This window comes from Podarcis cretensis, assembly GCF_951804945.1.
Source record: "Podarcis cretensis genome assembly, chromosome: 1".
Lineage (NCBI taxonomy): Eukaryota > Metazoa > Chordata > Lepidosauria > Squamata > Lacertidae > Podarcis > Podarcis cretensis.
The window spans coordinates 73,808,992-73,821,973 of record NC_137170.1 but is presented as its reverse complement, the minus strand read 5'-3'; the positions used below and the strand labels follow the sequence as shown (position 1 = coordinate 73,821,973).

The 12,982-nt window shown below is 38.2% G+C and overlaps 1 protein-coding gene across 13 annotated transcripts in view; it reads left to right on the top strand.

The window, feature by feature from the left end:
- PLEKHA7 (pleckstrin homology domain containing A7) overlaps positions 1–12,982 on the top strand; it is a 173,086-nt gene that overhangs the window by 114,484 nt on the left and 45,620 nt on the right. For 11 of the 13 annotated variants that reach the window (XM_079965753.1, XM_079965754.1, XM_079965750.1 and 8 more), the window contains 2 exons: positions 7,499–7,677; positions 7,979–8,455. In XM_079965753.1, the coding sequence (XP_079821879.1) occupies positions 7,499–7,677; positions 7,979–8,455 (656 nt within the window). Of the gene's footprint in view, positions 1–1,431; positions 2,369–7,498; positions 7,678–7,978; positions 8,456–12,982 lie in introns of those variants that run through there. The other 2 variants (XM_079965747.1, XM_079965751.1) reach the window with 2 other exon arrangements.

Genomic DNA, 12,982 nt, shown 5'->3' with positions numbered 1-12,982 from the left:
TATCAGCTGATCCGCTAAGCCGCTTATCAGCTGATCCGCTAAGCCTCTAAGCCGCTAATAGCACTAATCCGCTAAGCCGCTAATGGGCTTGCTTCGCAAGACGAAAAAACCGCAAGACGAAGAGACTCGCGGAACGGATTCTTTTCGTCTTGCGAGGCACCACTGTATTTCTGTTTAGATTGGCTTTTTTTATTGTAATGTACTATGAAAGGTCTTAATAAATTTTTTTTCAAAATAAAAAATAAAAAGAAGTCCTATTACAATGGGTCCCTTCCTCTGACTAAAGGTAGGGGCGTAGGAAGGGGGGGCAGTGGAGGCAGTCCACCCCGGGTGTCATCCATTGGGGGGGGTGTCAAAAAGGCCGACCGCGGGGGGCTCACCTTTTTGTCACTCCCCCTCATGGATTACACCCAGGGCTGACCGCCCCCACTGCCCCCCCTTCCTATGCCCCTGCAATGAGTTAAACATTAGGGTACATGCATAATATACTTGATTCTAGTTTTCAAACTGTAATGCTAAATTATTTGTTATACTTTGCTTCAATTACCATCATATTAATTTCTGTTTATTAATTACTGTAATAGGGCAGTATTACATTTGTCGGGGAAGCAATTCCCATATACAGATACCCAAGGAAGCATTATACATTAATGCATAAATGCTGAAACTTGCTTCCTTATCCATTGCATGTGCTACATTAAATTCTGGAATATTAGAACATGTAGTTAATTGGAAAAGGGAAATAAATGGTTGGCGTTTCCACAGATCTCCATGTTTAAAATATTCTTGAATGTGATCCCCTGAAGAGAAAATGTGCTCGCTGAATTATCCTTCTAGACAGTTTGCTTCTAAGGATCTATTCAGACTTCTGCTTTTTTATTTTTATGGAAAGGCATTATAAGAGAGAAAATGGCCTAATCTTTTTATCTCTGTCTTCCCCTCTTTTCCCTGGTGAAAAATGTAATATCTGAATTGGTCCTTTGAGGCAAACAGTGTGGTTATTTGTCTCTTCTGCAGTGCTTTACTCTTTTCTGTATCCTAAGGCGTAAGCTCAAAGTAATTCAATTCCCCACATTACTTACCAATGTTGGGTCCAACTTAATGCATGCATATATGATAAACAATTGCAACCTTTGGATTTATTATTACCACTTTGATTAAAATGTATCCTTATTTGACTGCAGTCATAAACATACGTGCTGGGCAGTAAATTCAACTTAAATCACTCCAACTTTCAAGGATTGTTTGTCATTAGGAAATAGTTGTATTTATTATTCTAATGAAAGTGTTAGCATTGCAGACTTTCATTCTAAAAATTCTTCAGGGTCCAACTTTCCTCTGCTTCATACTTTGCATTATTGATGCAAATTTATGTGGATCCTTTTCCAAAATGTTTATTGTGTCATAAACACTACTTGCAGAATTGATAAGATGTTTTTTATATTAAACAAAGCTGAAATATTATATTCTAGCTCATTATTAAATCATTTTAACAGTGCAATTCTTGTACATTATGTTCAATGTGACATGGTCCCAGGTTAGTTCATATGGGACTAAAAATAGAAGTTTGTCAAATTTAATGTGGCCTATCCAACTTATTTCTTACTTGAAAAGTAACACTCCTTTTAAAAAGCTTCCAGAACAGTTTTAAAATAGGACATTTAGAAGGATGTACTTATTTATTTAGGGTTGGGTGGTTTGATTTTTGGTTATCTTGTATAAATCAACTTTTCCCTTTGCAAGAATCACAATGATCCATAGTGTATTGCTTGTACATTACTCAATATTTCTTAGTTGTCTCTGCTTAGCAATTCTAAAATTTAAACAGGCAAATAGTTAACTTACAGAGACGTTCAGTGGATTTATTACACATTTCTTCCTATCTAGTAAGCCTCTGCGCTGAATTAGGTTGCCTGGACTGGCTAGAGGTAAAGAGAAATCTGGAAGGCACTTTGCTAGCAATTACACAGCCCCTTTGCAATTCTTCTTAATTATTTCAATTCAAGTAGGTTGCATTTAAAAGTGCTGCTGTATTTTGACCCTGAGGGCTTGTGTGGGAGGAATTAAGGGTGTGAGCATTTTGAGTAGGTGAACTTCTAAAGAGCTCAGTGTGTAAACAGGTGTTGTGTGAAAATAAGTAATAATGTCTGTGTCTGATGGGATGGACTTCAATTTCTTGTTTCATCATGCCAACTTTCAATTGTTTAGGAATTCTGTTCTTTTAACTTACTGAATTTTTGTCCTTGTTTTGTTCTTATTGGTATGCTCTTGGGGTTTGCTCTCCATTTCTTCTTCTGTGCAATATGGGAGAGAGGCTGCCTTTTCTTCTCCCTCTTTCCAGAATAAGGGCATCTGAATGCATGAATAGGTACAAATATTACTTTTTCATCCCTATTGTGAATGTGTATGTGTTGTCCTGCAGACTGCTGTGCTTTAGAAATTCTTACTCATAATTTAAGACATCACAAAGCTCTTCTGTGTTTTCCTGTCACTGATTGTCCTCACGCTTACATTCACACATGTACATGTTGTTCATTTGCTACGTTGCTAAGAGATAACTGGATATGTTTGGACAGTTTAATTTAATCACACTGGAGCTGGCCCTTCCAGTGGAAAGAATTTGCTGATAACACTGCACATGTTGCTTACTCAAATACTGTAAATATGCTTCTTCAGCTGCTGGATGTGGAAACGTGCAATGTTCTGCTTGCTTCCATTTTAACTAGATAATTGATCATGAAACTGTACAGTATCTGCTTTTGCTTTTAAAATGAGATTGTAGCTGCTCTATAGACAGAGTTACAATGGAGAGGCTGTCACTAGCCAAAAGAACTGCAGTAATAACAGTCCACCATATATTGAGCTTTGAAGGAAGTGTAAAGGACCTTTATTTGAGTTCATTTGTATCAGGTGTGGGAAACTTTGGGGCTCCATATTATGCTAGACTACAACTCTTATCCCCCCTGGTTTTGGGCATGCTTATTGTGGTTTATGGGAGTCATAATTCAACAGCATGTAGATAGCCAACAGTTCCCCACCCCTGATTTGAATGAAGGCTGTTCTCTACTCAGAAAGTTTCAGTGCTGCTGTGTAAATGAATAAGAGGAGTTCAGTGATTCAGAATATACTAAATGCAGTAATGGGGGTGGGGAGAGACTTGGTCCCAAGAAGTCTGCATGTGCATATGGGGACGGTGGTGGATTTATGAAGCTTTGGTCTTCTAATAAATACTCAGTAATATCCAGTAATGCATGTAGTTGAGATCCTATAGGGAGGATTAGATGGATTTTGTGCTGTCAAAAACTATAATTATATTTTGAAACCAAGTAAGCATTGTAAATTATTCTTCAGTCTAATCCTTCAGCAGGGAGAAGATGGGCTTTATCCAATCTATAGCTTGTATAGAAGAGGCAGGGAACCTGTGGCCTTCCAGATGGCTGTTGCTTTATTAAAACATCTGGAGGGCCACAGTTTCCTGACCCCTGCTGTATAGGCAGCATAGGGATTGTATGAATTGCTATATCGGTTAATAGCTTACTATCACAAGCAATATGCTCTGAAGATCTGTTGGTTGAACCCATACAAAGAAGGAAGTTATGGACATACGTGGAAAAAAATAGATTCATAATTAGTTTTGAAGTGAAGACCCATGAAAATGTTTGTGTATTTTGCCCCTCTCTTTTTTATTACATTCCACCATCACCCTTTTCACTACATGATGTAAAAAAAATTGAATATTGCATTTCAGCTTTCTAAATAGTTAGCCGTGCTTCAAGTGTAGACCCTGCTGTTGGCATTTTTTTTACTCCCAGAGTCGCCGTTCCACCCCACCCCACCCCACCTTATTCTTTATTTAAGTATCCATAATTTGTTTTCTGGCTTGCCTGTGAATTTTTAACTGCCAGTACATTACTTTATTCCTTTCCTTAGGTATTCTGTGTAATGTTGCCTTTTTTATTCCTTTAAATTTTGGTCCCCATCTTTCTCTATATGATTTTTCATACATCCCTTTGTAGTGTTGCCTGTCTTATACAACCATGCAATATATTTCATCCACAGTGTTAGATATTGGTTTCTCTTTCAGTCTGTAAATTATCTTTCTCTTACAAAGTCTGTTGTGGAATGAGCAGCTGACATTGTCAAATTAAAATATCTATCAAACCAATCAACATCTTTCTAATCTTTGCTCTACTGTTTGCCAAGTTTTTCTTCTGCTTGTGCTCAGATGTAACAGAGAGCTCTGGTTAGTTTAAAATAGAAGGCATAGCTTTTGATCTCCCCATGTTCTCGTACGCGAAAGAAGTGGGGAGGATGCATGCCAGTGGCTTCCCATAACTCATACACATAACACTAAATTATGGTTTAATTTTATTTCCAAACTGGCCCTATTTTTTTCCTTATCTTTTGTGCATGTTCAGAAATGAAGGCAATCCCTTCTGATATAATATTATCTCCCAAGTTCTATTTTTAAAAGTGTTGCTTTAATAAACATAAAATAATACCACACACACATACAGAGTCTCTCTCTCTCTCTCTCTCTCTCTCTCTCTCTCTCTCTCACACACACACACACACCTTCAGTTACATACAGTACTTCTCTTTATGCCTTCACATAGCATTCAACCACCATTTCTCATTCGAATTTTCCAATTGCACAGTGCAGACTATATATTTTACCCTTTCCCCCCTTTTTTCTTTTCAAAGCAACCCTCCACATATTTTGCAGTGTTTTGCCCAGGGCAACCCAAACTGACCTGTAACCCAGCAAACAGACAATAAACCCCAGATAGATACATGAAAACCCAAAGGACAGAAATACATTAAAAACATACCACCCACTTCTAAAAGACCATAGATAGTTAAAGGTCAACGGCCTGGTTACAGAGAAAAGATTTTGCCTGGCGCCTAAAGTGAGCTTCCCTGGGGAGAGCATTCCACAAATGGGGAGCCACCACAGAAAATGCCCGCAGCCAGATTATAGCGCTATATAGGACCAGCACACCAAGATGGATTTTCCCTATTGCAAACATTGCACAGGACCATGACAGATTGGTCACATGATCGTAAATAGGTTCCCTTATTAGAGAGGCCACAACAGAAATCCTATAAATTAGTTCACCAGTGTTCAACAATCAGGAGGCAGGTTTGATATAAATGTGAGATAGGCCATGGCCACACATGTTGAAGCCTGAAGGAGATGTAGGTGTGCCTGAAGTGGTGTGTTGTCTAGTCTGTCTGGCTGTATGTTGCAGTCACAGAAGCAGTGTGATTCTAATATCCGTTTATTAGTTAAGGATCCACAGTGTATCAAATTAAACTGGAACACCCTTTCATGAGGGCAGTCTCATATTAGGCTACCTTAGACATTTCAGGAATACCTAGTATGGTATGTACAGGTCTGTCTGCATACCCATGGTAGTCCCTGCCATGTACAAAACAGAACTTCTGCTTTTTATTTTTTTATCTTGGGTAGATGTTGTGGTGACCTGTGGTACACACAGTCTACAGCTGCAGCCCTTTGCAGATATGTATCTGCAGGTTTCATTGATGCATGAAACTCTCTGCTAACTTGGGAGCAAAAACAGTAACTTCTTTACTGTGGATGAGCTGTTCTTTGTTACATATTGCCTTGAATGACTGCAGGTGACTGAAGCAATGGTTAAAGAGGTAGCAAAAATACATATTAAAAAGATACACTTGGTATCAATTGAATTTTCTCTCCATGCCAAATAGGAATTTAAAAGAGAAGCAGAATACTTTTCATTGTGACTGCGGTGTGGAAACTAAGGGCTAACTGCCACCCCCCCCCCCATAGTACCATAGTCCTTATACTGATTGGAGAGTCCACATCAGCTGATATTCACAATAAAAAGGAAAAAAGACAAGTGCAACACCAAACTAGACAGTTAATGTCACATGTAGTTTGGTGCACAGAAGGAGAAGAGGTAGGACACTAGGCCTGAGAAACTAGGCAAACATTGCAGGGCACTGAGTTGCTTTCAGCTTCCTTTTGTTATGCATATAGGAACTCTGAAGCTCCAATGTTCAAAATTTGCCAACAGTGGCGGCGGTGGGGGTGGGATTGCTCTTGCTGCCATTGATTTTAACTCTGTTAACTATTGAGAATTATAGTTTTATGTCTTGCTTTACATGACTGATACTGAAACCTTTGCTGCTCCTAGCCTTCAAGTAACATGCTGCTTGTGTTTAACTATACCCTTTAATATTTGGAGTACCACATATTGTTAGGGCTTTGTGAATAATGTGTTTGTGTTTAGTGTTGGTGTTGTGATTCTGCAGCAATATTTATTTCTATATTTATTTCCCTCTGGCATCTTGGGTGTATCCCTTCCTTGTCCATGCTGATGTGTACTTATTTTGTGCAATTTGTAATCTTCTAGTTTCCCCTTCCACCAAGCCTTTTTCCTGTGCCTCCTTGCATGTTATTACTATTAGGGGCATGCCTTGAAAAACTGCTGCAGTAGAACTCCATCCTTGTAGCCCCATTATGTTGGATCCCATATGATTATGCCACTCATTTTCTTTACTTTTTAAAGTAAAGACATTGTTTCTACTTTTTAATAGAATCTTTCATTATATTTATTGAAGCATATTTTCCTCAATATAAGCTCAAAAGTACTATTAATTTTCATTCATCTCTAGTGACCTTTCAACAAAGCTTTTTCAAAGACCAAACTATAATTAAAAGGGAAATAATTTCTTCATTACAAAATGATACTTTAAAATAATGTTTATGCACCACAAGATATGTAGCCTACTTTTCTTCTCAACTGATTAAACCTCATACAGTGATCTATAAAATATATTCAAGTTTGTAAATTCAGCAAGGGAAATAGCAAATAAAATATCTAGTAGCTTGTTTTGTGACACGTTTGCAGTAAACAAAATGCATCAAGAGGAACATCATGAAGAGTAAATTTTACTGGTACAAAGTAAATTTTACTGGTACAAAGGCTAAATAAAATTCTGTAACAATATCACATTATTATGAAAGACCACCCCTGCCCCCGCCCCAAAAATACCCTATCATGAATGTTTTTAGTGGCGGGGGGGGGGGGGGACAGGGGGACTACAGCATGCCAAGTTGCTGCTCTGCAGTGATTTTGGTAGTAAAACTTTCTGTTTAGTTACAAGGACTACCCTGGTTATTTGGAAATGTGATGCAATCCTGTTGGGTTTTAAAAACTACCAAACTATTCTATTTTATTTTAAGCTCAGATATACACTTTATATTGCCATACAGTTCAGACATCTTAGCACTGTGTCATCATTGGTTTTTGTCTGTGTGTGCTTAGTGGGGGAGGGGGTGCTTAAAGAATAAAATGTTGAAAGCAAATGGGAGGAAAAGCAGCACATTTCATCAGATGTCACCAAAAAACAGACAAAAAAAACTCCCAACCTACTTTCATATGTAGGGAATTTTGCCTACCCTCCTTCCTTAAAATTACCTAATTAATCTTTCTTTCTACTGTTGCAGGCTGTCCATACAGGCATGAGGGCTTATATCTATAACAAGAGTTCTGTTATTGGCTCTCAGGCAGAGCATTCAGGGATGCGTACGTACTACTTTAGTGCAGATACTCAAGAAGATATGAATCGTTGGATCCGTGCTATGAATCATGCTGCTCTTATGCAAACACGTTCATCACCAAAGAGGCAAGTTCAGGGATCGTTTGTATTTAGATTTTCATTGTTTGTGTCTCAGATATGTTGCATTTAAAAAAATATTAATATTAATAGTTTGCATTAAAAAAAATTCATATATTAAATCTGAATGATGTTTGCATAAATGACGTATCAGCCTTTAGGCGATGGGACAAAACTAAGAGCTCTGAGGCATCACTTAGCATTACAGAAGTTTGCTAAGCATTAAGTCTGTACAAAGAGAACTTACTAAAGGTACAGTGTCAACAAATAAAGTGTTGACTTTTAGTGCACATATTTTTTTTTCCCTTAGAGAAACAGGAAATCCAGATCAGCAAGCTGTTCCTCAAGCTAATCATGTGGATGCCTGCAAACAATGTGGAAAGTTAGATTCTGCTGATGCAAAAGGATGTTATAGAAAATCTCCTGAAACCTCTGCATATGATAAGCATGAAGAGATGAGAAAAGCAATAGAAGATGAGCATTATGCTGTCAGGAAGAACATGGTGGAATCAAAAAGGGAGAAATCTAAACATCCATTGATATCGGAGGTTGGCACATTGAATACAGAGTCAAGTCTGTCTCGGTCCCAGAGAGCTCAGCCTGTTGAGAAGAATGGAACACTTTCCAATTCGTTAAATACAAGTCCTGGCCTAGTGGAGCAGAATGGTATCGGTTTATATAAACAAGGATTTGTTTCCAGACCAGCTCAAAAAAAGCAGACACAGAGGAAAAACAATATGGCTCACATAGAGCATTGGGTAAAAGTCCAGAAAGGAGACCCCAAAAGGTTAGTAATAAGCTTAGATGGTCTGTTTTATTGCTTTAAAATGGGTTGCCAGGGCCTTAGCAAGGGAGGGCTGCAAGACGCTGCCAATTTTAGTGGCAACAACAGTTATAAAAAAAAAAAAAATTAAAGTAGGCTGGGGTGGACAGAAGGGTTTAAACTTCTATACCTGGCTTTGTGCCCTGATAGGGATGCAAATTTCCCATCCTTAGTCATCAGATTGATCATTTGATGAGAAGGGAAGGGTGATAGCCCCTCCTCCTTACCTGATCTGCATGGATCAACTAAGGAAGGAGGTGTGTGTGTGTGTTTGCATGCATGATTCTGTGGCTGGGTATGTCCTGTGTGCATGTATGTGAGAGGCTTGGGTGGCCACATCCAACCTTTGCATGTGACTTCCTGGAGGCTTGGCCAAGAGTGAATGTGGCACTTGGACCAAAAACTGTTAGCCACCTCTGCTTTAAACTACCTCTGCTTTAAACTAACTCACCCACCTCTGGCATGTTAGAGATCATTAGGAAATGGATTGAAATAAAAAATACCAACATCATAATGTCATTACACAAATCTGTGGTTTGACTGCTCTTGGAATGGCTTCAAACTCCTGTCCAGAAGCCTTTACATATTTGCAAATTTGTGCTAAGCCAAGGTTTCGCTTGGTGTGGTGTGCAAAACCAGACCAGTGAAGACTGCTTATAGGCTATTATATACTTCTCATATATTAGGTCATTCCCCTTTACATAATGCTACAAAAAACTAGTGTTGCTGCTTTCTTATTCTGTCAGCTATTTATGGTCAAGATAAAATACTCTTCACAAATAGACCAAACTTTCAGTATGACTCCATATGCATTAGAGTGTTGTTGTTTTTTGCCAAAATCCAGCTTACTTATTTGAATTTCCCTAAGCATTTTATGTAGTATAGTAATTAATCTACATTGTTCATTTTCTTTTTTCTTGGTTACAAAATGCTGTTTCTGTGCAGCCATGCTTCATGACAGATCTTTGTGTATTAGAATAATGGATCCACAATAGTGATAATTGATTAGCACTTTGGGCTAAGATAAAAAGCATGATAACTGTTTGAGATACCAGCAAGATTTGCTGATTAGCTTGAACATTGCAACTGCATGCCAGCATTGTGCTCTAAATTACTATATTACTATCATTCAGAAATATTGAGAACAATGCACATCATAAGAGGCCTGATTTTGCAGACTCTGTGTATAGTGAAGCATCTGGTTTTTATCTCCTTACATAATCTCCATGTGTCATTTGAAAAGCTGCTTTTGAGATAGGTGAGATTTTAGACCAAAGGTGAGAGCCTGTGCAAAGCAATTTATATATTGGAGATTAGTAGCATATCATTGTGTAAGCTAAAACTGATTTTCTTATTCCACTGACTCTTAAAGGGGAGGATACCCTGTAAAGGCTGGGTAGGGTAAAGTCAAAAGCCCCACCACACTAGGGCCTTTGCTTAAATGTCCCTTTGGTCCTCGACAAAATAAACTTTCGTTCATGATACATGGTATATATTGGTTTGGTTGAAGCTTAATATTTTAAAAGCAGAGGGCAGCAGTGCCTATTGTGTACAATAAAGAGCCATGGAATTTTTCTTTTGTTTTCAATCAGAAGCAGCTCACCCAGTGGGACAGAGCTGCAGTGCTAGATCCCCAGCAGTAGCGTCACTACTGCTTATGGGTAGGGAGAGGCTGGGTCTGTGTGAGCACACCAGCAGGTTCTGTGTTGACTCCACTCTTGCAGCCTTAGCCCCCCTGCTACATCAACTCTCTCCATTCTGGAAAGCTGCCACATCCCCATGATTGGGAAGTTTTGTTTCATAATAATAATAATAATAATAATAATAATACTTTTCAATAGAGCAAAATACAGATGTCAGCAATGCTACCTGTCCCACCAGTTAAACCTCTTGTCTTTATTAGTAGAACAGAATTCCAAAAATTGCTTGAAAAACATTTGGGGAGGGTTGTTGGGGGGCATTGTGTGTGTTTGTGAGTGAACCAGTGGTGTTGCCAGCTGTCCCTTTTTTGTATTGGTGCTGCCCTATGGACAGTTTAAGAACTATATAGCATTATTATATAAAGGACTATATACAAAAGGCATTAAAGCTCACATTTCTGTCTCTCGCCTTGGTTTGTCATGTAAGTTGTGCTTTAGTATTGTGTTGCTGTTTTTAAAATTACACTAGCAGACGCAAAAATGGAAATTAAATGGATTGAATAAAAAAAACTGCACAGAATTGAAATAGTCGGATATTGTGCTCTGCAAATGCTTGGACAAGAGTTAGCACAGTAGTTCACATGTGTTATAGTAGGTTCTGTAGCATGCTTCTGCTTGTACAACCTCTTGCAGAAGTGGAAGGAAAAAAATCATGTCAAGTTTCACTTTTCCTATGCAATACTTTCAATACTCTCAAGCAAAGGGGATATCTGTTCTCTGCTGAACAGAAGACAGCTTTTGCATCTGATAGCACATGTTTGAATTCAACCAAATGTGTGCTTATTCCCAACTATTTTATAGCAAACTTCTCAATGTCAAGAAGTAAACTGTTCAGTCTCTCTTCCAATAAATAGGTGGGACTAACAGCATTCTCTCTAAAACCAGAAAGATGAAATGGCAGAACAGAGTTCATTCAAAGTATTCATGTAAAGGAATATAGTGAGGCCTTGTAAAACTAGAACTTTTTCACTGACCATCATACATAAACGTGACAGTGAATTTCATGTTATACAGGCTGGAAAATTGTGAAGGGGTAAAAGGAATGCCTTAAAGTCCGGTTAAAATGTACAGAGAAATTTGTGCAAAGTTCAAGGAGGAGCTTATTTGTTTTCTGCCAGCTATTCATTCCTCTGTCAGGACTCTGGTCTCACAGTCTCGTATCTTTTATGATTCCGACTAAACATCAGAAATAACTTTCTGATGGTGTGGGCAGTTCAACAGTGGAACAGACTCCCTTGGAAGGTGGTGGACTCACCCTCATGGGAGCTTTTAAGCAGAAGTTGGATGGACGCCCGTCATGGATGCTTTAGTTGATATTGCTGCATTGCAGGGGGTTGGACTAATTCATTCATTCAGTCATTCATTCATTAAATTTGCATACCACCTTCACCCTTAGCTCTCAAGGTGGTTCACAGCAAGAGAATACAAGATCAAAATACAAAATACTTAATAAAAACAAAAACAAAACAAGTCAATAACCCCCTTCCCCTTCCCCTCTCAGAGTCTCTTCCAGCTCTACAATTATATGGTCCTTTGTCTTCCATCCATTTAGTTCTAACACTTAACTGATGGGCACCCTTCACAGCATGAGCATGATGAGCTTATGCTACCCAACAGCTACTTGGTTGATGCAGTCCAAATGTTTCCGGTCCTTGCTTGTTTTCTTCCAAGAAAAAAGTGAGAATGATTTTTAATGTTAGCTTGGCAAAAGGCCCAGTAAAGTCATTTGATGCGTTAAATCAATAGCTCCTTAATTGTGCAACAGATGAGACTACTTATGTGACATGATGGTTTCCTGTTAAATTGGCTGCTCAGGCTTTAAGCTACTTTTGTCATGAAGCATAATTAATCTTGTCATGAAGCCAGGTAGTCATGTGATGTAGAACCTTGGGAGAATCCGCTTGTTTTTTTGCTGAGAATATTATTTTACAAATAACTCCCTGAGGATAGAGGCATTTTTAGCAAATGATAATGTATTAGAAACGTCCTTTCTGTTTCCACAAAATGCATGTATGTTTACTGAACATATCTTGTTGAAAGCTTCCTTTTTTCAGCTGCAGGTGATTGTTTTCTTTGGGATAAAGCAGGGGTTTTCAGCCTACGGTCCATGGACCACAAGTGGTCTGCAAGCTGCATTCAAGTGGCTGTGGCATGTCCACGTTAAATAATCATATTTATTTTAATTGTGTTTTTATCGCTTCTTTCATTCTTTTATCTATTTTGTTACAATTTGAATTATTTGGAATACAAATCGTAATGCAATAGAATACAATAAATAAAATAATTCATGAAAATCATTACAAATCATACAGCATCTAGCACATCACATTTGCTGCAACAGACAGAAAATCATTAAGTGCTCTGCCAAGACAGTCAGCAAGTGCTGGTGGGAACCCTTAGGATAAACAAATAACATTTTGTTTAATAGCATGCTCCACCTAGTGGTCAACATGTTGCTAAGGAAACTGTCTCAGGTTTAAGACAGACAGTTTTTAAGAAGAGCTGAGTAACTTGCTTCACATGGTGCAAACACACTTTTTAAAATCCAAATTTTGCCTGCAGATTTTGCAGGGTTTTGAACATGATAAAACAGAGGCAAAAGTAGCCTGAGTAAGTACACCATGAAAGGGCATCACTCTTTCAAATGGCTGTCAACTCTGAAAAAATTGTTAAAGGCTATTGTGGCCTATGAGATTCTACACATACTTGTTTGCTTCAATTAAATAAAGGAATTCTAAAGTTGGATTTTGTGAAACCTTGACTTTAATAATAGCTGCATTCTCATTTAATA